Here is a 25,779-nt window from a genome sequence, read left to right on the forward strand (position 1 = left end):
CTAGCCAAGCATATTCATTTTATTTTTTTATACATATATTATTATTATCAATTATTGTGCACCATCCCTCCATGTCTCTCTTTACTTTAATACATCATAATTAAATAAATCATTAAAACCTTTTCACGTGTACAACATAACACTCTCACTAATAAATAGATCCAGAATACCAGAATAACAAAAGCCTAAAACAGGCAAAGTAGAGATAAACTACTCCCAAATCAGTTGGCTGGTTGCCATGCTACTAAGTAAACAAACAACTCAAGCCAAACTTTCTACTGAAATAAAATATATATATATATATATATCATATAACATCATCAAAATAAAATTGCAACCATAACTAATACAATAAACCATAACAAAACAAACACATTAAACATCAAGACCTCAAAAGTCCTCTAATGATCTCTGCCTGTGCACTGTCATTGTCCATTGTGTTAATGAGCTCTGAGAGTCTATCACTTAGACCATCCACCTCTCTATGCAAACTCTTAATGTAGTTGCATGTCTCCTTCAACACCTTTGATGCTGAGGCCTAAACAAAAGTCATTTAACGAAAGCTTTCTCAATCACTACTTAAATTATCATTCTCTCATTAATATATATATATATATATATAACACTCTTATAAGACTTTCACATTTCAAAGTGTTAACAAGTAAGAACTAATTAAGACTACTATTTTTGTGCTTACTCTGGAGGTGTTTCTCCGGCGAGACTCCGGCAAGAGGTTTTGGAGCTTGGAGATGAGCTCATTCATCTCTTCTTCTGTGATCCTTGTTCTTCTACTAGACATCTCTACTTCTCTCAAAGTCCTTTCTAACAAAAGGCACAAGAATGAGAGAAAAGGAAAGAAGAGAATAGTAGAGAAATTAAGAGGAGAAGAGGACTTTAATAACTAAGTCATGGTGGAACATATATTGAGAAAGATTCATGGGCCCATATGGGCCCTCCCTCCCTTACTTTTTTATTAGAATAACTTATGTCCCTCTCATTATATTATTATAATTTTATTTTTATTAATTTGTTTAGTTTGTGTTTAATATGATATTAGTCCCGATATCATCGGATTATTTTCGACATGACTAGCTTAAAAAAAAAAAGTATCACTTTTATTTTTTATTTTTTTGGATCAACTTTTTGCTAAAGTAAGTCAATTGAGAATTTAAATTAGTCATGATTCAATTTAATTAGTAAATATCTAGAATAGTTGAATTATTCATAATTTACTTGGACCTCAATGAATAGAATGGATGGTAGTCAAGTCATATAAATTATTAATAATATCTATAAAATCTAGTATAATTTTTTTTATTTAATTATATACGAAGTAAATATATTTTTTATATGGATGTAACTGTAATTTGTCATTTTATTTATAGTATTTATGGAATTTATTTATTTTTTTTAAAACTCTATAATAATTTTTTTAAAAAAGTGATTATAATTTAGAATATCGATGGATTTAAAAAAAAGAAAAAAAAAGATAATGGCCGGGATGAGATTGGAAATGGAAATGAAGATGGATGGGTCCAAAATGGTGTAAAAAATGTGGAGCAAGAAGCACGTGCGAAAGAGGGCGTAGGTGGGCAAAGCTGGCTTTTGGGGTACATCCACGTGACTAAGCATAGCCCATGAGGTGACTCTTGGGCCCACCTTGCCGGGGAATACGGCCCATAACCTTAGTAATCTAATTTTTCACTTATTATATGTTTTTTTTTTCTAATTCAATATATAAATAATTATATAATTATTATTTAATGTATATATTTTGTCTTGAATTTGACATTAGCTCTGAGTCATTAAATCTTATATTTTTATTTGTATGTTTGCTATGTTTGTTCTCCATTTATTTTTGTCTCCAAACGGTTATTATAGTCTGTGAGGTAAGTTGATCCATATGATTTTTGAATAAAGGCAAAATTCTAGTTTTTTTATTTTTTTTATTTTTTAAATATAGGAAACAAAATATATATGGTTCTTATTAATAAATTTATTAAAAAAAGATTGATGATATTACTTTTGTCGAGTTCACATAAACTATCATGTCGATGATGATTTGAAGAAAAAAGTTACCAAAATATTTATATTATGAATAAGTCTAAAAGTACATGTCGACTCAAAAAAATATATTTATAATCACAAAAAAATAATGAAATGTTAATTCTTTTTGTGTATTACAAATAATATTATTTTAAATATAATTTAAAAAAAAATTAAAGAAAAGTTTTTTTATTGAAATGTATAAACTGCAATTTTATTAAATATAAAAAAAATAATTACAAACATATTCAGCACAATACGATAAAACAAAATAAGACTAAATTGAACACAAAGACTAATGAAAAAGAAGAGATACGGTCTAAAAATCTACCTGTGGTACATATAAAACAAATAAAAAAATACAACAGACAACGATAAAACACAATAGTTTTTTAAAAAAAAAAAAAATGGTGAATGAAGGGTAACATCAATATTTATTAAAGCAAGCAAGAAGACATTCATGCATTCACTATTCCACATGCTGCTTCTTCTTGTTGCCTTTTATTTTAGAAGAAGATGAAGTAGAAGAAGAACAAGAAGGCAAAGAAATCCTTAAATTGGGGAGATCTTCAAGGACTTATTGCAAACAAATTAAAGTCTATAAAGAGACACACATTTAAAAGTCTATGATCTTAGTCCAGAGAGAGTCACATTTTCAATAGTATTGTCCATCACTGACAACTTATGTTACATCCACATCAGTGTGACGCTTAATTCACGGGTTTTTATTCTTTTTCTTTTTTCCGCATAAAAGCCAAACAATTCAAAATCCAATTTATTTCAAATTAAAAAAAAAGAGAGTTTAATTTGTATGAGTTTTATTTTCTGATGTAATTGTTGAGAATCTCTTAATATAGAAGCGGTGTGCTATTCCACCAGTGAAATGTACGTTAGCGTGGTCCACCAGAAGGCTGCCAATCAACAGAGCCCACATAAGACTTTTTGTTCCCCTGAAGTGGCTCAATGAGCCACTCATCGTCGGATCACACCCAGGTGTACGGATTGCTGAACCCACAGATGATACCACCGTACCAGGAATCTTTTTAATCTTTGATTATCTCAGTGTTAACAAACAGGATATAACAGAGCTCTAACTAATCATTGATTAAGAACAAAATCATACTAAATTTGATGTAATCTGTAGAATTATGTTTGCATGAAGCATATGAATAATGAAAATGCAGAAAAGAAGTTCATTCAGATATAAAGCAGCAGCAGAAGAATCTAATTCTGCTCGCCCATCGGGAATACGATGCCCAGTCTAGACAATGAATTTCGAGCAAGCAAGCAATGAAATTTATAGAAATGATGGAGAAATACGACAAGTTTTCAAGTTTGTTATATACATGAATGGTATCAAAGAGGTGTAAAAGATGTGATTTCGGCAAAACATACTAAGAAAACAGCATAACTGCACCCAAAAAAGCTGAAGAAAATAAGTAAAGAATTTAACCTGTGTGTAAAAAGAAGCAAAGAGTTGGTTATTCCTAGTTTGATTGGTGAAGTAAAGAGGCTCAAATTCACATTTAAGACAACCTTATAAATGCAAATTTGATTGGAATGATAACAGGAGTATTGAAAATATGTAATTGCAGAAATGATCACAGGATTCTGAATCAAGAACAATTAGTTGATCAAACTCACACAAGAGATTTGAATTGGTGGGGGAATTAGTGATTGAACTGATTTGTGAGTGAGATCACTGACGAACATTTATGCAACTTATCATGCACCAGAAATTAAAAGGACAGATCAAATAATTTCATATTGTTCTCATAGTTGACATTTAAGAGAAATACATTACATTATCCAGGGCTGCAATGGAATGATCAACACGATGAAACAATGTTAAAGATGGATTCATAAAGCCAAATTCATATGGAAAAATGACTGTTTCTGTTTATGTTCTCTAAGGGTGACTCAATTTATCAGATTGAACTGTTGTCTCCTAAAGTTAAAAGCTGACATAATGCTAGTCTGTGGAAGTCATTTGTGAGAAAATGCAGAAACATGCAAATTTGATTGGAATGAATTGCTGTCATTACATTAGCAAGAAGCTCAATAGGCCAAAGTTGCGAGAGCGAACATGTGGGGAGGGTAGGCTTGAATTCACAAAGATAACATGAAATATTACCATAATTGCAAATGAAAAGAAAGATCGACGGTAGTACAGTACCAACAGTACGGAGAAATAGAAACAAGATTATGCAGTAGGGACTAATTGGTGTACAACATTTCCATCTGTACATACGGAAGATAATATTGTTTCCATACAAAAAGGTCCAATAACCTTTTTGAGGACAAAGGGCAAGATAATGTTGTGAATTAATTCTTAATGCATTAGAAATTTGGAGTGTTTCCAAATCTACGACCATCAGGAACAAGAGAAGAAAAAACCGTTTGAGAACAGTTTAACAATGTTATAACATCTAAAGATATTGAAGTCCCAAGAGGGCACATGATTTTTTTTTCAGTCTTCTATATACTAAAAGGAAACATTTTGAGCAAGCAGTTACAATTAACAGACAACGAAAGCAAGCAAGAAGAAGCATGAATAAACTTTCGGCAATTTTTCCATGTCCATTTTCAGCTATCAAAAAGATTTTAAGACAACATTCAAATGTTCTGTATTTAACCACAGGCAGGCAAAAAAGAATCTATTTCTGCAGATATACAAAATAGTTGAATAGGAAACAGAGAAGTTCTTGACGGTATCTAATAAATGTCGGCACACACTATGACCAAATGAAACACATGTCACCCTTTATTTTCCTCCAAATAAAGGTGAAAAAATTTCAACCATAAAACACTACTCTGGAAAAAAAGAAAAACATTTCTTCAAGTATGATGATCTAGCAAAGCTTTATTAGCATCAAACTTTTGACCTATCTCTGTACTGCATGACCCTGAATGTCTAAATATCCTTATGCCAACATGTAAAAGAACTTCCAATTGCACAGCAGATAAGGGGGGAAAACCAAAACCTGAGAGTTATACCGAAGAGAGTTCCTTTTAAATCTCGAGTTAAGTCTGAAATTTTGGAAAAGCCAGTTGCCACCTGTCAAACAGCATCAATAATGAATGAGTTAAGCAAGTCAACCTGGTGCATCCACCTCCGGCCAAAACCTGTACAACACTGAAGGTGTCATTAATTATTACCCAAAAAATCAGCAGCCCATAACAGCGCAATTATACACAAAACTTCCACAATGCTTGCTAGCAATCATATTCCATTCAGGTGGTCCATCTTTCGGAATCCACGCATTAAGCTCAATCATCCCTCCGCCTGTTGCCCTTGGTCCTCCAATAACTATGAGCTGCTCACCACAAGCTCGGAATGCAAGACCCCAACCATTCATCGAGACAGGCCTTTCAGGCAAACTTCCAAGTGTAATCCATGATTTATTCTTCTTATCATACTTTCTCAGCATCATATCTGCATAAGTAGCCGCATAGAGCTCATTATTAACCACTGCAACAAGTGGTGGTGCACCACTAGCGCCATTGAGCCCGGAGGACATATTTGGTATGATCTTCCACACTCCTTTATCCAAATCATACTCTTCACCACACGTCAACACCTCTGTATTGCTAGCCATTCCTCCAATGACATAGAACTTTTCATCCATAAAAACTCCAGAGCACATCTTCCTCGGTCTATTCATGTTAGGCAGAGTCACCCAAGTTTGCGTCTCCGAATTGTAAAGCTCTGCAGAGTCCAATATGGTCCCATGCGCATCAGTTCCACCAGCCAGAATTGCTTTCTCCGCGAGACTTGCCGATCCAAACAAGCATCTAGGTGAATTCATTTTGACACCGGCAGACCAAGAATTTGTCAAGATGCTATACCTGAGCACTATGTGAGAAGTCACCTCCTTCCCAAACACAAGCAGCTCAGTGCCCACAGCCAAAGACTCCTTATCTGAACACATGAAGCATTCATTAGGAGGCATCCTTGGCAAGGTCATCCACCGCCCGCGATATGGATCATAAGCTTCCCATTCAAGAACATTACAAGAGAAGTAAATCCAATGCTCAACAATCTTATTCAATCTCCGTAGCTTATAAAGCTCACCGCCCCGGATAAGGGATCGGAAACCCTTGTTAAGGGATGCAATGGCACCATAATCGGATCGAGAACAACGAAGTAGACAATTGATTGAATTGTCCCATCCAATAGGATGGATGAGTGATGTTGTATCAGAATCCCGCCCGTCACCACCTTGATCAGATGCCTTTAGGGATTTCCTCCTCTTCTTCGCACTATCACCACCTTGTTCATCATGCCTGCTGGATGCCTCCTGTTGCTTGCCATTGGATATATCGAGAAGTTTGTAGGTCATATACACCCACCCGGATTCCTTTTCACAAGATTTCGTCAAAGGCCTCGAGATCACACAGGACTGGTCCTCAAACATAGCCTCCAAGACCCCAATCAATGGAGTTCAATCCCAAAACTCCTTCAAACCTCTCCAAAATCAATTTTTTTTTAAATAAATTAAAATAAAATAATCTCCCTCCCTCCCCAATTCACAGCCAAAATCAAGAGAATGGCAAGACCCTTCCAATCCTCCAACAAAACCAGGGTCTCAAAGACGAAGTTTTTATAAAGAACGAACCCTACACGGATCCAAAAAATGTGATCTTTTCATCAGAAGTAAATCCAGAAGCCATCTTTATGGATCAAAAACACGGACTCCAATCTCAAAATCAATGAAAATCCCATAAAAACAAAACCTTTGCAAGTGATACAAAATTATCTCCAATCAAAACCAATAAAACTCTAATCTTTCAACCAAATCAGATCATTTCCCCTAAAACACATCTCCCAAACCACAAAAAAACCAAAAAGAAAAAGAAACCCCCACAAATCAGCTCAAATTAATCCAATTTCCATAGAAATGAACCCCACAAAAGATCAAAACCCAGATTTAATTCCTATAAACGCAGAAAACCAACAAAAAAAAAATTATATATATATATATACATATATCTATATCTAAATAAATTTCCCCGTTAATAACAAGAGACCACCAGCTAACGAACAAGGAGGACGAGGGGCAGACAGGGAAGGAAACTCACAATTTTCACTATGAGAAGAGGTCCAGACCGGGAACAAAGACCCACCAAAGTTTTGTTTTTCCCCCACTCCTTCCCAAAATATCCACTCTTCTTCTCCTTCTCCTTCTTCTCCTTCTCCTTCTCCTTCTTCAAGCCAAGCTCTCTCAGTTTCGAAGAGCTTTTGGAGAGCTCTCCATTCCCCCTTTTTATTATCATCCCAATTTTTTAAATAACTTTTTTTTTAAAAAAAATAATAATAATAATAATAATTTTTTCTTCAAAAATTAGCAGCGTGGGAATCGTTTCCCAATTCATATTTTTGTTTTTTAAACTCGGCTCCTCCCATTTTTCTCATTCTAAAAACTCATATTTTAATATTTTATGATTGGAGAAGACCCATTGGGTTAGTTATATGATCAAATTAAAAAATAATAATGTGAGAGAAAAAGGTTTTTTTTTTTTTTAAAAAAAAAGAGTCACTTTTTGTGGGAATTATTATTAAAATGACAACTAAACCACTGCTCTAGCTTATTATTTTAATTAAGGATGTATTTAAGTAAATATAATTTTTAATTTCTCTTGTGAGAGGGGCCCACATCCAGCTTCGTGACAGCACATCGGTGGGCCGGTATTTTGATGTACGCCTCGGGATCTGTTGTTTTGGTGGGCCAAGCCCATGATGATGAGTTCGGGCCGGGCCGGCAAATGATTGGACTAGTTGGTGGGACGTCGAGATCTTCGGCCTGAAATGGACGGTTCTGATGGGGCCGTTATGATTGGGCGGTCCGGATTGGGTACAATCCGGACTGTTGGATTGAGCGGGCTCCACTAAAAGGACGGCGGCGATGGAACTTCTTGGCCGTTTTACTCGGTGGCGCGCCGCGTTCTCATTCCCGTTTCACAATCGGGAAACGGGAATCAAGAAGGTGAAACCAAATGATTAAGATTTTCTTTTTTCAATATTAAAAAAATAGAATAAAATTTAAGTTTTTTTTAACAAAATTTTATTTTTATGAGAAAAGAAAAGAATGGGACGGTTTCGATATTTTATATTTTTACATTATTTTTTTTAACGAAGTGGTACACATCTAATATGGTTTTTTTTATGTAGGTATAATATATAATTATTTTTTTATTATTATTTTTTAAATATGTGCATATTGGTAATAATTTTGATCTATTGGCACAAAGCCTTTTGTGTAAGGTATTTATGACATTATCAAGAAAAAGCGTTTGAATGTTAGCCCATGTAATATGGGTGTAGAAATGGATTAAAATATTAATTATTTGTATGAGCATGTTTTAAAAAATATAAATATAGAATGGCGTTAAATTTTATATATATATAAATATATATATGATTGGGATGGTGGTGGTAGTTAGATGTGTAAACCTAAGATGTTCTGAAGAAAAAAAAAAAAGCAAGTGATATTTCACACAAAGAATATTTTTTGGCTTGGAATGAGAAATGGTCAATTTTTAATAAATGCATATTAAACATCTTTAGCACATGCAATTTTATTGTGGTAAAACGAATTTAGCAGATAAATTACTTTTGTATCTATTAAAGGATTCTTTCTTATTTTTAATATCATAAAGATATATTAGCTAGGGCAAAAGCATATAATTTTTTTTTAGATTTTGAATTATGTTATATATTAAGATGCTTGAGATGAGAATATTTTTATGGCATAGATGAAAAATATTTATTTAATTTAAAATTCTTAATTACAAAGAAGAAGTGACCAAAATAATAATCAAAGATGCATATTATTCATCAAAGACCTATTTTTTTTGTGCGCCATATAAGAAGAGAAATGAAAATGATTATGACATCTTGTCTCAATTTTATTAGTCTGAAATATTTTATTCTATTTGAATCTATTTTGGATGAGAACAAGTTTATGACATTTTTTTGCTTTTTAATTTTAAACCTCAAGTAATTAAGACAATGTGGAAGATGCCAAAACCATAATCAAGCACAAGGTTTCATTGACCAAAGACCTGGTTTTTGTGCAGTACATGACACTAGATATAGAAAATGATAGATTGATAATTATAACTTTTCTTTTCAATTTTATTTCTCTGATATATTTTATTTTATTTTATTTTTTAATAAAGTAGATAAATCACGTGTCAAACACGTTTGTGTACCATAAAAAATTAATCGTTTATCTCGTGTGCATTCACCAAACAAATGTGAATTGAATTGAAAATTCACTCTCACGGCTAAAGATTTGTTTTAACACTACTGTGTTCGATGCGTTTCAAACCTTCCTTTCGTAAATAAATAAAAATCATAAGAAGGCTTACTTTGGATCATTTTCTATGTTATGTTATATTTTAACTTGATAAATGTTTAAATTTTCTACCATAATATCTCATTCTTTAGCCAAAAGAAAACTTGGATGACAAATTAAAGCACTTAATTACTCTCTATATCAACCCTTTAAAAAAATAAAAAGGACCATCTTTCAAAAAAGAGTTGAAGATTAGAGGCAATTAAACTCTTGTTCCATGATGATCCCTGAAATAAACAAATGGTAAAGCTTATAAGTTGCATGGCAACAAAAACAGTAGGCAAGGATGAAAAAGAAGAAGGATCATGGTCATCTAGAAGCAACACAAAACCTTGTAATTGGTTTTTATTCACTTTAGAACAATGACAGCCAAAGAGATATTGTCAAAGAAAGACACCAAAAGGAACAGAGTTTACAAGAAGAAAGCACCATGCATCATATATCTCTCATATGTGGCCATGTAGTGTTTTCCACATGGCCAAAATGCTTTTCTTTTTAGACTTTTCTTAACAGTTTGAACTTTGAAGTTTGAAGTCTTCCTTTCCGAATGGTGGCAATATGAACATTCTTTATTATTAGGTGTCATCTCTATCTTGGAAATTAATCATCATTAGGTGCAGTGTCCCTAGCTAGACTATATTCATTAATTAGTTAATTAATTCATTAATTAATTAGCTTGCCAGATAAAACAAAAGATGATGAGACCTCTCTTTTCACTGTGCCAAAAGATATGTTCTGAATTGACATGGGATAGCTCCATGTATCATATGGCATGAGGAAGGAGAAGTGATTGATGCATATATCTTGGTCCCTTAATTTGATTTGGTCCACCAATCACTTCATGAAGTACATGTTCAATTGTTCTTCTTCTTCATCAAATGATAGTCTTGTTTTTTTAATTGTATTGTGTACTGCCTCTTTTCCGTATCTATTTTTTTATATACTAATCCTAAGTTCACATTATTTTCCACTTATTTTTTCATTGTTTAAAGATTCGAGTTGACAACTTATAATTCTTGGTTCATTGTTGAGAATCTAATTCTTTAGAGATAATGAGCATATGTTTGTTGTTCTTGTTCATGATCAAATGATAGTCTTTTTTTATGTATTTGTATATGAACATACATACATACTAGTTCTAAGTTCATATTATTTTTCGCTTTTTTTTTCATCATATCTAATTAACTAGCTATGTATGTTTGAAGATTCATATTGACAAGTTAACTCTTGGTTCATGGTTGAGGATCTAATTCTTTAAAGATAACAAGTATATATTCTATAAGAATTATTTGCATGAACATACCCAAGTGAATCTTATTCTATGTGTCAATATTCCTAAATTAATCACTTGCTAATTATAAGAACTCTATTATTAATAGAAATAAACATTTTATTCTACTTCTTGTTTAATTTGGTTAATGCAAAAGCCTCAAAATATTGCCATTTTCATACAATAAATGACGAGGAAAATCATTATCTAAACTCGGTAGCATAATCTCATCAAGAATGACAGAACTTGAAGGTGATGGCACACCAAACATCACAATTCTCCATCTCATCTTATTGTCATACTTTTCATTTTGAAATGGCAGTACCAAGTTTAGCAACCCATGTTATTGATTTTCCAAAGTGACAATGAAATATACAAGTGTAAGTGGTCCTCATATTCATTCAATGTATGCTAGCTTTTGATCTAATCCTTATTTTCAAATTAGATGGGAATTGATAGCTAGCATTTGGTTGTATGGTCAAATATATGCCTCTTAGATTTGTGTTTGCAAAGAGTTGGCCTTTTTATTTGTGGTAATTTGGCCATGAGAAAAATGCATGTTTGAATAATTCTTGAAAGAGAAAAAGATGGAGAGGCAAACTTGAGTGCTCATCATTTATTCTTAGTCGGCAAAGATTAATTAGGACTAATATATCAATAATTCTTCTTGTTTAAAATTTAGTATTGTTTTTTAAAAAATAAATATATAGTAGATTGTAATTTGATAATAAATAATAGAAAAAATGCAACTATTAATTTATTGGTGTTTTGGTTCAAATTTCAAAAATATGTTCACATTAAGGAATATGTTTTGCTCAGCTAATTTCATGATTAATAGAACTGTTTGACATTGTAAATGATTGATTGATTGATTGACAATAAAAGAAAGCAAAAAAGGCAAGGCAATAAAATCAACAAAATCGGCCATAACCCCTTTTAACTTATCTTGTATACTTTTTATTATTTTTTAAGTTAAACTCCTAAAAAATTATTTTATAATAACTAATGATATAAATTCGATGATGATGCATTATTTATGACTAGAGTGGAACTGAGTCTAGGATGATAATCTAAAGGAGTTTGATGGATACCTAGTTTACCTAAACTTTAATAGGATCCATTTAAAAAAAACCCAATAGACATGAAACGTATTTGGAATTTGATTTTTGAATAGCCAAACCTATACAGACATATACATACACATACATATAATTAGAATATTAACTTAATTACAATTATTATTTGAAAATTTCTAATATATTAGTTTGTTATAATAATTTAAACATTTTTTTTATTTTTTAAACTTATTTTTTCCAAAGATAAAAAAACAAATATTTCTTCTAGTTTAATTTCTGAACATGCTTAAATTTTCCTATTTTTTGGCTTTTAATTTTTAATTAATTGATAAAAAAAGATTAATGTCAATTTAAGATATTTAATTGGTTTGAAATGAGCATTATGGGTTTGGGATAGGATGGAATTGTTTTTATAGAGATCACGGGTGGATTTTGATTTGAAAATTTTGTTTTGCACTGGTATTTGTATTATATATATATATATATATACAAATATGATAAGCATTCTTAAAAATTAATTATTAGTATGTGTACCAGAGATTTTGGGTTGGAAACCAGTATTCACATTGAGAACTCATCACCACCACATGCGTCAATGGAAATTAGAGATAATTGAAAGTTCCATATCACATCTTTCATAGTGTGCAGTTGGACCAATCTTGTTGGACTAGAAACCTTCGATTATTTACAATATTTTTACCCTTAATTTTGAGGCACAACATCAAAACTTGATTAAAATACAAATTAATCATTAGGATTAATTTATTATATAAACCACGGTTGAGTGCAAGGTCATGTGAGACGGCTAAAATTTTCCTTCGTTTTTGGATATCTCTCGTTTAATTTTTCATTAATCATAACAAAATTTTATTTAATTAAAGCCATTAACAATTAAGCAATTAATGAAGAAACATATGCCTTTCATCACAATCAAATTAACACTTGTAACAACATACACTAGATGCTGATTAAAAAAGAAAAATTAAGTTAGCTCACATTCTAAAATTAAGTTAACACACCACCGAAAACAAAGTATTGCTTAATTAGAAAAGAAAACATGTTAATTGGAATAAGATATTATTAAGTTAATTAATTAAACTGATTTCACTGCCCTTGCTTTGTCATTAATTCCTTAATGAGAACACTTCACTTAATTACGAGAGACACAATGATGAAAGATGGGGAATCCTTCTAGACAGACTAAAGGCAAATGAGAGTCTTACAGAGATCAACCTCATTTGGGAGATTACGTAACTATGAAGCACATCAAGTTTGTATATATTTATATTATATATATATAGTGATCATGTATATGTGACAAAAGGGATTGGATTCCTACTTACTAGTCCCAATTCCCAAATCAACTTCATGTATCTTTCATCATGAATTGTAACATCAAATGAAGAATATTGAGTTTCAAAAAGAGGCTCGTGTCTACTTGCATGGAATGACAACTTTAATTTTTTGTTTGTATGCGAGTCCTTTTGTTCTAATTGCTCTCTAATTCCCTGATAAGGCAGGATTAATCATTCTCATAGACTATAATAATAATTGTAATAATAATTAATAATTAATAATAACAACTTAAGTTAGACTAATCTTCATTCCTTGATTTTCTTTGAAGGCAATAGTTATAATTAAACACTTATGTTACCTTTATCTATATTCCTTGTGGGGTTTTGGCCCATTGGGTTCAATTTATAATTATTAGAGCTTGAAAACATGTTAAATATTAATTAATATTTACTTATTGGTATATTAATTATTTCCATAACTTTTTTTTCTTTTTTTTTCTTTTTCTCTCGAGAATATGAATGATTATATATATATATATATATATATATTATAAAAATATTTGCTTGTTTCAAATTAGTTAATGACTCAGCATCATTGGTAAAGATAAATGTGTATTAACGACATATTCAAATCTTTGACATATAAAAATCTATGTTCAAATTATTCACTATAAGTATATTGTCAATAAGACAACATTATGTTTCAAATATGGGCAAGGTATAAGTGAATTTAGTGCAAAATTGTTCACAACAAGGATATTTAGAAAATTGAACTTTGCTTAATGACTCAAAGATGCATATAATAGAAACCATCACTGCATGAATTAAGGATGATTTATTATTGTATATATTTATTTCATAATTTTCATTATATTATATTACATACTATACTTTGATTGCTCAATTTCATTTCTTTATGAATATAACATTTAAAAATATCTTCGATCGGTATATTGCTTGAAAACATGTAGTTAGTGTTTTATAAAAATGAATAAACCATAGATTTATTGAAAAAAAAAACATTATAAACTAAAACAGTACGAACAAATAGTATAGAAGCTCTCACCGGAGGTGAAGCACAAAAACAACCGTAGTTAGTTTTTTCCTTTAACACTAATAAAATAATATATTAATCTAATGATCTAACGTTTAAAAATATTATACAACTCTTAGAAAATCAAATCATCTAAATAAACTTTGAGGAGTACACATAATTAAATAATAGTAATTGTAACAAGAATAGTAAGAGGGAGGGAATCAAGGACTTCAACTGTGATGTTACTTTGAACACTAGTTTATTGTCCTTAATGCGTGGAAAGAAGGGAAATTAAAGGCTTTGATTCCTACACGTGCAAGTTGGTGTGCCCTTCCAAAGGCCTTAATTAATTAACTAGCTCAAAAGTAGTACAAACTAATCCTTAATCCTGCCACACTTTCTCCACATAACTTAACTTCCAATTGTTTACCTTTTCTTATAATGATGTGAAGATTAAACTAATGTTTCCAACTTAATTAGAAGATCTTAATAATCAATCACCTAATCCCTTTTAAACTCTTTTAAACTCTTCTCTAATATAAAAGGTTCTTTTCTTGATGGCTCTGTGACCTTTCAAAGACTCCTAAGACACACACCCAATATAGAAAGCAAATACTGCATAAACTATGAACTATATTGTACCTTAAATGCTAAAAACAATGATGGCGCAATGTGGGATTATGTGATAAGCATGTGAGATCTATTCTGTGTGTTCTTAATCAAATTGCTTTATTTTTTTCTTTATTCGTCACATATTAACTTATTAATTAATTATTTTGTACGTCGTTATTTTATATCTCATAAGGTGACTGTAATATCTTAGTATATATGTTTAACAAGACTATAAACCCCCACCACATGATTTTAACAAAAGATAATATTAAAAAAAAAAAATCCAAAAACAACCATTGAATAGGAGATATTTAGATGAATGAAAACAAAATTTCATGCAAAAAAACAAAGAGATGGCAACCTCAACAATATAAATATATTTATATGAAAACAGTAGATACATGTGAAAAATAAAGAAGATAGTGATCTCATGATATATATGGATATCATTTTATATATGTGAAAACAAAAAATACATAAGCATGAAAAACAAAAAAGAAACAATATAATCTCTCAATAATATGTAGATTGTGATTATATAGTGGTGCCGGATTCATCCTCATCCTTACCCTACCTCGGCCCTCTCTTATCATTTAGGTAGCACCAATCCTTTATTTAGTGGAGGAGAGAATCATCTTTGCCAAATTGTATGTTCCTAGTTTCAAGCCTTGTTGGCTGATATAGCACCATGAAAATATAAGTTGGATAATTAGCAACATTAATATTTGGTTTGAAACAAATTCTTTTTCCATTTAAATCATAGATTCTACAAAACGACTAAAATAATAAAATATCAATCCAATTAGTGTGATGCATATATGGTTTGCATGCTATATATATATATGTGTGTGTGTGTGTGTGAAATTATATATATATATATATATATCACATATTAGGATATTATTTTGTACATATATATTAGACGGTAAATTATATATGTTAGTAACTTTAATCAAGTTAATTTTTCCTAAACATTAATTAATATGTTTCTAAACATATATATATATATATAGGGGATAGACTCAAGCCGTGATAATAATATTCATTACAAGAAAAATAACATGGGTTATCAGCTTTCAAATATGGTAGAAAGTATCAAATTTTTTTTGGATATAATTTAATTCAATGGATGAAAACAAAGGCATGAGATCCTCCTTTTTAATCAATAAAATAACAACAAATGCTCATCTATACCAATTTGTATGCTACTTCTCAACTTCCTGACTTTCGGTTGTAGATATATAACCATTATAATAGAAGATAGGCAGAAGTTAAGAATCAAAGAACTTTTAGTTTGAAGAAATATTTTATTTAATTTGTTGAATGATAGGTTGTCTATAACTATTCAAATTAACAATAAAGTTAAAAAATTTATTACAAGTTTTTTTTAATTGAATAAATAACATTCATAAAAAAAAATATATAAAAACATATAATAACATGGAAGAACAAAATAGGCACATACACTACAAAAGCAGTCCACTAAAAGTAAAAATTGACAAACAACAACCGAAAAAGAAAATAGATACAATAAAATGGATATACGAATAAGAAACCAACATAATAAGACGAGACCCTGGAACACGTAAGGAAATATGAGTTAGTAACAATTGCCGTAATAGCGCCTTGCTACGATGTTAGAGTATAAATTGACTTTGAAGATATTTAAAAAAAAATCTCAAATCAATCATATCTGAGAATCACATTCCATTTGTTGAAACCTCAATCATATATATAATTTATAAGAGTATGAATCTATACAACAACTTGATATGATTGAGATATATTTAAAATATTTTTTACATTAATTAACAAAAATTTATTAGACATATAAGTTTGCATGCTATACTTTATATATCTCTATTTATATTAATTATAATATCTAAAGAAACTAGAAAAGAAGCCGTAACCTGAATTACAACAGAATTTCTTATTAAATCATGCAGCTATTGTAATTTTATTTTATTTTTTTTACTGAAAGGTAAATGAACAACAATCAACCTTGTTTAAAAAGAAAAAAAAAACCAAATTTAATATATATATATATATATATATAAGCAGCGAGAAAGACAGGATAACACATAAACAACAAGAACAATCAAATAGGAAGTAATGATCGCAACCATCCCCTTCTTTTAGAATGATTTGCAGCATTAATTACTTAAATTCAAACCTACATAAGGCCTTTTAGTTAGTTTCTATATATATATATATATATATTTGCTCGAAATTATTAGCTAATAATTTTATGATAGCAAAAAGAACATGTGGAAGTCAATGGTCAAACCTGTGCATGTTAGCTCAAATCATGTCTCATGAGATAACTAATTAAGGATGACAACTTTTTCCTCTTTGTCATCTCATACCCCACACTTCCCATTAATCTTAATTAATATATCTAATTGCATTCCATGATTATCATCATCAAAAACTCTCACTCACTCATTAAACTCTCTCAAACTTCTCTTTTTGATTGAGAGATCTAATTGAAAGAGAAGATATTATAGAGAAATCAATTTTTAAATCCATGCATGCTTAGGATTCTTTGCACCAAGCAAACACACACATATTATATATATATATATATATATATTTATACATACATATTTAAAGAAAGAAGAAGCAAATAGAGAGAGGTCATTGGATCTCGCCTGAACTCTAGATCTCATTTTCTAAGCATTTTCATTACAGAGGCCACTGGACTCAATGATTAATAAAACAGGAGAACTCCTCAGTCCCTGCTGTCATCGTGATCAATATCATGTGCGCCGTGCATGATGCACGCTGCTGCACTGCTAAAACTCCAAGTTAACTCATAATACTTTCCTTCCTTGCTCATGAGCTTCACTACTACCATTAATCTTTTTTTATATCATATGATTAACATATAAATATATATACATACGTACTTATATAATTAAGCTGCAGTAATGATTCTCTTTGCTTCTTATTAATCGCCTGAACAGTTGATCATTTCTGTCCTATGATTGGCTTTTCATGTGGGGGGTTCATTATTGTTAATAAGAAATATATATGTCTTATGATATATATATATATATATTTAATTTATAGAGATCAAGTAAATACAATTGGTTAAGTATAGAGGAAATTAACCATGCATGCAAATAAACTTATAAACTAGGAAACAAGGCTAACATGGGCTGCGTGGCAAGACTGACACAAAAAGACCCACCTCTTTGTACTACCCCACCACCTTTCAAAACATTCAAATAAACTTTAAGACAAGCCTTTCATGCCGGCATGGCAAATCCTTCATTTGATACTCTCTCTTTCTCTTTTTTCTCCGAGAGCTATTTAAATACATCACTAGCCAGCCCATCACTTCATCCCATGCACTTGTCTTCCTTCTCAACAGCAGTTCTGTGTGTTCTTCATTGCTTCTCTACTCTTTGACATACCACTTCTCTCTACTCTCTAGTCCCTTAAAAAACTTGTCTCTTCTTAGACATATATCAATCTATCTATCTATCTATCTATCTCTATATATATAATACATTGCTTCTTAGATATAGAGTGGTAGTTAGCTCCATTAGATAAGAGTTGAGAAGAGATCATGTCAAGCAGAAGGACACGTTCAAGGCAGCAGACAGGGTCTTCAAGGATCACTGATGACCAGATCAATGATCTTGTTTCAAAGTTGCAAGCTCTTCTCCCTGAAGCTCACATTAGAAGTGGAGATAGGGTTTGTTTATTTGTTTCCATTTCTTTTTATAACTTTTTTTTAATCTCCTATATATAAGCTAGCTCAGCCATTGATGATCACCATTAATGTTTGCAGGTTTCTGCAGCTAGGGTTTTGCAGGAGACTTGCAACTATATAAGAAGCTTGCACCGTGAAGTTGATGACTTGAGTGAGAGACTTTCTGAGCTTCTCTCCACTACTGATATGAGCAGTGCTCAAGCAGCCATTATCAGGAGCTTGCTCATGTGACAATAAAATATTTCTATATATATATATATGATCTACTTCAAACTTGAGTTAATTCCATGTTTCTTTTGCTAGTGTACTACTTGAACTCATGTTGATTTCATCTTGTTTTTGTGTTAATGAGAGCTTTATTAACTTTTGCTTAGAGAGAAAGAGAGAGAAAGAAGTTTTGGCCAACTACATTTACAATTAAGATCATATGTTGGCTTTGATCTTGGAGCTTTCATGATATATTAAATGGTTTTGTTGACCGTGTGTTATCGAATGGATCAATGGATGTGTATCATACTTGTGTGTTTTTTTAATAGTCTCAAGTGGACTTTGAAATTTGTGATTAATTGCAACAGAGGGTGTGTTGTGTTCTTTTGATGCATTTTAGTGGGGTACTGAAGCATCAAGGAAGTCTTTTGATCCATATCTTATTTCAAGGCAATAACATTCTATTTTAATCATTTTAATCATCTTTTATCACTCACACCTTATACTTTCTTCTTTTTTCTTTTTTTTAAATAACTTATTAAAAAATAAAAATAACAAAAAACATGAAAAAAAAAAATTCCCACAAAAGATGGGATATGTAAAAATTGAAAAATGAGTTTTATTTTGTTTTCTGAATTGTCACCTTTCTAAATTTAATGAAATCCAACTTATTTTTTCTTACTAATTCTCTTTGTACTGGATCATTTCTATTTTTAATAAATCTAATTAAAGCCTTGGAATAGTGTAGGGTTGTCATAATCTTTCATTAATTAGTGATTATGGAGTTGCCACTTGGGCAAATGACACCAAGAAGCCCAATAACCACAACTCATTCCCTTCTCTTCTTTTCTCTATATAAGTACAACCAAAGAAAGAAAGAAAGAAAGTTAATCCGAAGAAAATTCTCTTGTATATTTATATATTAATGGATCAAAGTTAAATTAGAAAGTAAAATCACATTCCCTTTTGTCATCGGTCGTGCGCATAAGGTACATTTTCTATGACTTTCTAAATGATTTTTTTTATATATTTTTTGAAAAAAAATAATACTATTGCTGTAATTTTTGTTTCTACTAAATTAATTTTTTTCATTTAAATATGTGATTTTTTTCATAATTTTGTATCATGTATTTTAAGAGTAGGAATTTTGAATGAATCAAAGGATTAGCATTTACAGGTAGAGCAATGATTTATGGATAATCCATACGTGATAAGTGATTGTTAGATTGTAAACTATTATCACTATTATTAATAATGGTTACTTACCTTAACAATTTTTCCCATAAATGATTCATGGATAATCACCTTTGGAGATATTTAATTCCATGGTATTAATTACAATATGATATATATTTGATGTGCAATATCTAAAATATTATATTCTATATTAACAATGCTTATTTACCATAATCATTTTTTCCCTATAAATGATTTATGTATAATCGCTTTATGACTTATAAGTTATCTAATTAAGTAGTATAACCATGATATTTTAACAATGTAATAGAATTTAATACTATTTTCTCCATAATATTTTGTTTCATATATCAAATATTTTAGGCTAAAACGAATCTCCAACCAAATCCTCAAATCTGAAATAGATGAATAACTTTATTTAGAAAGTATTTTAATCAAATCTTAACTTATTTTTATTTTACTATATATATTTTTTAATATAATTTTTTTTTTCTATCATCTTAATATTTGGTTTCATTCTATTAGAAATTTATGTTTTTCTCTACCTCTACAATAGAAGAGTAGAATTTCATTTCTTTCCCAAATAGAAGGCCAAAAATTCGACTCTCTTCCAACTCAATGGTCCAGGATTTACGACTAATCCACTTTTGTAATATATATATATATATATATATCATCTTATGATTAGACATCAATTTTATTGTGGATACTATCATCCAAATACTTACCCATATTAAAATTTCACCTAAAAAGACATCAAATTTATTGTCGATCGATAATATTATCTAAATACATACTCATCCCTAAATTTCACCCTAAAAATAAAATATCGATTTTCAAAGTTGTTGACATTAAGCTTTGGAAAGAAGTTGATAAATAGAAAACATTCAAAACTCATTGACCTTGAATGGTAGTGACCATGCAAATTTAGAAAATGCCATTAATGCAAAATTATCCAAAACTAGAAAGTACAAAAAGAAAAAGGGCAGCAGGATGCAACAATATCTTCACATTCATTGCCACATCCCTCACATAATAACTCCGCAATTAATCCCTCAATTAATAATTATTTATTACATTATTATTATTATTATTATTATTATTATTGTTTTTAATAATTAATAATTTATTATTTCTCCTTGCATGCATGGTACATTGCTTGTTTCGCAAGGTGTGGTCACCGTCGGTGAGCTTACCGTTCGTGTTCTATAAGAATCATTGGTGCATTCCAATGAAGCTTATAGTGGACCATCTACGTGGATGAATAAGGGCAGAGAATATCGCCAGATCAACGCCTATTATTGCTTTGGGTGAAGGGATAAAGTGTTCTGCGAGGACAACGTACCGGATTGAGACAAGGTTGGGTATATATATAAAGCTCTGTCCGAGCTCTATCGCCATTATCGTTCTCTTTGTTGATATCTTCATCTCTGAGATTCAAACCCTAACCCTAACCCTAACTGGGAGTTAGAGAGAGGAAATGGAGGTGGAGACGGTTAAGGGAGTGGATACTATGGAGTTTGGTGCCGGAGATCGGGAAGAAAGGGCTCGGAGAGAGGTGAGCCTCGTGAGACTAGTTTTTTCATGCATGGTTGCTGGTGGTGTTCAGTATGGGTGGGCTCTTCAGCTCTCCCTCCTCACTCCCTATGTTCAGGTGATGAATTTATTGATTAAAGTTAACTTTTTTAATGATTTTTTAATCAATTTATGCGATATTCATAACATGAAATGGGTGATCTGATTTTCTAAGAAAGTTGTGGTTTATCTAATTTTTTTTTTTTCTCAAAAAAGGGATGATGTGTTGTTATGGTAGTGAAGTTTAAAAGTTGATTGATTGATTGATTGACTGATTATTCCTGGAATAAGGATTCAATTTGTGCTTTTAATCTTTGTTTTTGATTTGGTTTGGTGGTTTTTTTCTGCAAAAATCTCAGTTTAATTATAAGTGATGAATTTCTATGTTATATAAGTATATAGATATGAGGGTACGATTCAACAGAATTGCATGGAATGGGGGTGTAAAAAAGAGTGCTTATATTCAGAATATTCTTTTTTTTTTTCTTATTGATATTATGTGAATTGGATAATATATATCAGGAAATCTAGAATTGGAGGAGACCAATTGCATATGTTCTCTTGCTGATAATAAAGATTATAAAACTGTTTACAAAAAGTGGAGATTCCATTTCAAGGAGCCCATAATCTAATTATCAGATTGGTGAAGGGTCCACCATGGCTTGTTCTTTAGCCTATCTCTGGTTCTGTTCTTTTTGCCAGACATCTTCAGATGCTACTTGGATGTGGCTGAACTTAAGACAAGCAGAACAATCCATTAGCTTTAAAGCTAGATAATGGAGAGAATATATAAAGCAATTGTAACAAGACTTTAGGAGAATATTTTCATGCCTGAACTGTTTGAGAATAAGTAACCAACGGACTGTTCATCATTTCTACTGAAGTCTTAGTGGACCATGCATAAAGTGATATTAGTGTAAGTAATGATAGAATTTTATAGAGATAATGGAGCACTGCATGGACATACTGGGGCCATGCTCTTGGAGCTGTTGTTCTCTGAGTTTGATGTTCATCATCAAACAACCAGACAATAAACAGGTAATCACTTAAAATTGGACTAAGTTTGTGGCAGATACTCTTTGTTGTTTTGATTAAATGGGTAGAAACAGAAGAAAACAAAAGAAAGGAAAAGGTGGGTGGGGCTATATATACACGGGTTCACTATGGTGTGTGGGGTTTTTTTAGAGTGTCAACTGTGCAATGATTTTTAATTAATCCGGTATTCCAACTTCTAGCTCTGTCTTCCACCTGTCAAGGCAGCTTTTTTGGTACCCTTTCTCAGTCATACAGTCTCTAATTCCGTTCCAACTTTTCCTCTCAATATGAAAGGAATTGAAAAGAATGAGAATATCAGTGAAAAAGATTAGAGTAGGAAAGAAGGATGCATCATCAAGATGCTAACTTGGTTTTTACCTGCACGTTCCCAAAAAGAATTCATATTCCTTTTGGCTTCAATTTATGTTGTTTTACCTAACACTAAAAGTCGTTGTTGGTATGCTCTAATGATGTTTATTGTCTTAATCTTAGTCAAGTTCTAAGTGGAGTGTCTATTCTTGCAGACACTTGGACTTCCACATGCTCTTTCCTCAATCATGTGGCTGTGCGGTCCAATTGCAGGCTTCCTGGTATTGACTTTGAGAATTAACTCTGTATCTGAATTTTACTTACAATTCTAGCTGGAAAATCTACAGAGAGGGCTTCAAAGTGTTAAAGTTTTTTTCTTGGTAAAAACCTCGTCAGGTTCAACCTACTGTTGGTTTGTGGAGCGATAGATGTTATTCAAAATTTGGTCGGCGGAGGCCATTTATACTCGTTGGTTGTCTACTGATCAGCACTGCTGTGAGTTCTGATGAAGTTCTATGAAGATATATATATATATATATATGTATATATATTTTGCTTCTCTGATTATGTGTCTCAATCTTTGTTAATTTGTTGTGTAGGTGTTGATAATAGGCTTTTCATCAGACATCGGATTTGCTTTAGGAGATACAAAGGAACACTGCAGGTGAACATTTTATACTTGAAGATGCCCATTTAAAAAAACCTATGGCTTATGACTTAGATATCTGACCAAACTTCTGATCAAATTAATGCAGTGTTTACACCGGGCCTAGATGGAAAGCAGCTATTGTGTATGTTGCTGGCTTTTGGGTGCTGGATCTTTCCAACAACGCAGTGCAAGTAATGCTGTTTTCTTCTTGATTCTTCTTCTCTAGAATAGTTTTTTTTTTTTTTTTCTTTTTTCTTTTTTTGATTTTTAACTTTTACATTTTCACCGGTTCCGATTATTTGTATGTGTTACAGGGCCCAGCTCGTGCACTTATGGCTGATCTTGCAGGTGAAGTTACTTAAAGATATATAAAATTCCCCTGTTCATGTCAAGAAGCTAATTAAATCTAATTAAATCGATCTGACACTTAATTAATAACAGGCCCTGAAAAGGTTAATGCAGCAAATGCAATCTTCTGCTCATGGATGGCAGCAGGGAACATTCTTGGATACTCTTCTGGTGCTAGTGGCAAATGGCACAAGTAAACATTCAAACTCGATCTATCTATAATTCTTACACATTTTATTTCTGAATTATCAGATTATTTGATTGTCTTTCGATGTTTGTGTAGGTGGTTTCCTTTCCTCAATACCAAAGCCTGTTGTGCAGCCTGTGCAAACCTTAAAGGAGCCTTTCTAATTGCAGTGGTGAGTACTATCTTCCTATAAACTAATTATGACATTACTTTCCCTTGGATTAAACTTCTTATATATGAATCCTTTTCATGGAATTGCAACAGATCTTTCTCCTCTGCTGTGTAGCTGTGACTTTAATCGTTGCACAGGAAGAACCACTGGAGAAAAAGCCTGGAATGAAAGAAGAAAACACGGGCTTTCTGGATATGCTCAAAGACATCTTCGGAGCCTTCAAGTCTTTACCTCCAGGAATGCCTTATGTTCTTCTAGTCACAGCTGTAACTTGGGTAAATAACACTGCATGCTATATATTAGACTAATATTGTTAAATTGAAATTAAGATCATCAAGAAAGCTCACTCTCCTGTCATCCCATGTAGCTATCTTGGTTCCCATTCATCCTCTACGATACCGATTGGATGGGCCGTGAAATTTACCATGGCAACCCAGATGGAACTGCAGCTGAGAGGGATGCATATGATAGGGGAGTTAGAGAAGGTGCATTTGGTTTGCTTCTGAATTCTGTGAGACCTCTATTTCAAAATCACTACTAGTTCCACTACATTAATATTCGAAAACTAAGTAATGCTTTTGGTGTTTAGGTTGTTCTCGGCATCAGTTCTTTTCTCATCGAGCCACTGTGCCGCAAACTAACACCAAGAGTAGTATGGGTGATCAGCAACTTCTCAGTGTTTGCTGCCATGGCTGGCATTAGCATTGTGAGCAAGTGGTCTGTGGATGGCTACAATGGTTCAATTCAGCAAGCCATCAATGCTAGTCCTAAAGTCAGGGCTGTTGCACTCTTTATATTCACTGCTCTTGGATTTCCTCTTGCTGTTAGTACCACCCTCCTTCACCTCCCTGTCATATTTGATTCACTGAGCTCCTTCTCTTCTCTTAAGAACAAACATCATCATCATCTTCTTCTTCATCTTGTGTGCAGGTTCTCTTCAGCGTTCCCTTCGCCGTCACAGCACAGTTAGCTGCCAAAGCAGGCCGTGGCCAAGGTTGGTTTTGAAGATTAATCTATTGTTTCATGATTCAATCCTCATCTCAAATGTTCCACTGACTCCATTTCTTCCCTCTTTCCATTCAGGATTGTGCACTGGTGTTCTCAATATCTTCATAGTCCTTCCACAGGTACACTGTTTTATTATCCACAGATCTTAGTTAATTAATTCAATTCATTTAATCAAAATACATGGTTTCTAACAATTTGTCCTCCTTTTCATTTTGTTTTCAGGTGATCATAGCATTAGGAGCAGGGCCATGGGATGCACTGTTTGGAAAAGGAAACCTGCCGGCTTTCGCCCTCGCCGCGGCTTTCGCCTTCATCTGCGGCTTCGTCGGCATTTTCTTGCTTCCAAAGCTATCAAGGAGTTCATTCAGGAGCTCAAGTATGGCTGGCATGCATTGATGATCATTTCCGAGCTAGAAAAACCCTAGAACAGATGGATGGATCCTTATAATCATCCGGTTATCAAGTATTTATAGCTTTTTTTCATGTTCTCTGTCTCTTTTGTTGTCAGTGAGCTTGGCCCTACTCGTAAGACAAACTAATTTGTAATACTAGTAGCTATTATTATAATAATAAGTAAGCATCGTCATTTGAGGAGGAATTAATGTGTGTTATTGTACTGTTAACATTAATCAACATAATTAATTATGACATATATCTCAAATGCAGGTCTTAAAA

At 31.9% G+C, this 25,779-nt stretch overlaps 4 protein-coding genes across 5 annotated transcripts; 2 read left to right on the top strand and 2 right to left on the bottom strand.

The window, feature by feature from the left end:
• Window positions 1–126: 126 nt before the first annotated feature.
• On the bottom strand, window positions 127–869 carry LOC120282575 (transcription factor ILI3-like). Its single transcript, XM_039289414.1, has 2 exons — window positions 698–869; window positions 127–538 (listed from the first exon to the last, which is right to left on the bottom strand). The coding sequence occupies exons 1-2, from the start codon at window positions 797–799 to the stop codon at window positions 383–385; spliced, it is 258 nt and encodes an 85-aa protein (XP_039145348.1). The 5' UTR covers window positions 800–869; the 3' UTR covers window positions 127–382.
• Window positions 870–4,648: 3,779 nt separating this feature from the next.
• On the bottom strand, window positions 4,649–7,314 carry LOC120282337 (F-box/kelch-repeat protein SKIP11-like). 2 transcript variants are annotated; one of them, XM_039289134.1, is made up of 3 exons: window positions 7,129–7,314; window positions 5,206–6,666; window positions 4,649–5,104 (listed from the first exon to the last, which is right to left on the bottom strand). In XM_039289134.1, the coding sequence occupies exon 2, from the start codon at window positions 6,462–6,464 to the stop codon at window positions 5,214–5,216; it is 1,251 nt and encodes a 416-aa protein (XP_039145068.1). In that variant the 5' UTR covers window positions 6,465–6,666; window positions 7,129–7,314; the 3' UTR covers window positions 4,649–5,104; window positions 5,206–5,213. The 2 variants fall into 2 exon arrangements, with proteins under 2 accessions (XP_039145068.1, XP_039145067.1); XM_039289133.1 differs by having other exon boundaries at window positions 4,649–6,666.
• Window positions 7,315–18,075: 10,761 nt separating this feature from the next.
• LOC120282693 (transcription factor ILI6-like) lies at window positions 18,076–18,648 on the top strand. Its single transcript, XM_039289546.1, has 2 exons — window positions 18,076–18,399; window positions 18,496–18,648. The coding sequence occupies exons 1-2, from the start codon at window positions 18,271–18,273 to the stop codon at window positions 18,646–18,648; spliced, it is 282 nt and encodes a 93-aa protein (XP_039145480.1). The 5' UTR covers window positions 18,076–18,270.
• A 2,567-nt stretch (window positions 18,649–21,215) lies between these two features.
• LOC120282361 (sucrose transport protein SUT1-like) lies at window positions 21,216–25,702 on the top strand. Its single transcript, XM_039289167.1, has 14 exons — window positions 21,216–21,475; window positions 22,956–23,021; window positions 23,137–23,235; window positions 23,340–23,404; window positions 23,496–23,580; window positions 23,704–23,737; window positions 23,831–23,930; window positions 24,021–24,096; window positions 24,189–24,371; window positions 24,464–24,607; window positions 24,686–24,919; window positions 25,027–25,090; window positions 25,180–25,223; window positions 25,327–25,702. Exons 1-14 carry the CDS (start codon window positions 21,302–21,304, stop codon window positions 25,498–25,500), a joined length of 1,542 nt encoding a protein of 513 aa, XP_039145101.1. The 5' UTR covers window positions 21,216–21,301; the 3' UTR covers window positions 25,501–25,702.
• The last annotated feature ends 77 nt before the right edge of the window (window positions 25,703–25,779 follow it).

The sequence above is a fragment of the Dioscorea cayenensis genome, chromosome 18, assembly GCF_009730915.1.
Source record: "Dioscorea cayenensis subsp. rotundata cultivar TDr96_F1 chromosome 18, TDr96_F1_v2_PseudoChromosome.rev07_lg8_w22 25.fasta, whole genome shotgun sequence".
Lineage (NCBI taxonomy): Eukaryota > Viridiplantae > Streptophyta > Magnoliopsida > Dioscoreales > Dioscoreaceae > Dioscorea > Dioscorea cayenensis.

Excerpts from the sequence above, each read along its gene's own strand:
- LOC120282575 (XM_039289414.1), bottom strand. The coding sequence starts at position 799 with ATGTCTAGTAGAAGAACAAGGATCACAGAAGAAGAGATGAATGAGCTC. Across the intron at positions 539-697 it reads GCCGGAGAAACACCTCCAGA|GCCTCAGCATCAAAGGTGTT; the intron begins GTAAGCACAAAA and ends ACTTTTGTTTAG.
- LOC120282337 (XM_039289134.1), bottom strand. The coding sequence starts at position 6,464 with ATGTTTGAGGACCAGTCCTGTGTGATCTCGAGGCCTTTGACGAAATCT.
- LOC120282693 (XM_039289546.1), top strand. The coding sequence starts at position 18,271 with ATGTCAAGCAGAAGGACACGTTCAAGGCAGCAGACAGGGTCTTCAAGG. Across the intron at positions 18,400-18,495 it reads ACATTAGAAGTGGAGATAGG|GTTTCTGCAGCTAGGGTTTT; the intron begins GTTTGTTTATTT and ends TAATGTTTGCAG.
- LOC120282361 (XM_039289167.1), top strand. The coding sequence starts at position 21,302 with ATGGAGGTGGAGACGGTTAAGGGAGTGGATACTATGGAGTTTGGTGCC. Across the intron at positions 23,022-23,136 it reads GTCCAATTGCAGGCTTCCTG|GTTCAACCTACTGTTGGTTT; the intron begins GTATTGACTTTG and ends AAACCTCGTCAG. Across the intron at positions 24,608-24,685 it reads TTGGTTTGCTTCTGAATTCT|GTTGTTCTCGGCATCAGTTC; the intron begins GTGAGACCTCTA and ends TTTGGTGTTTAG.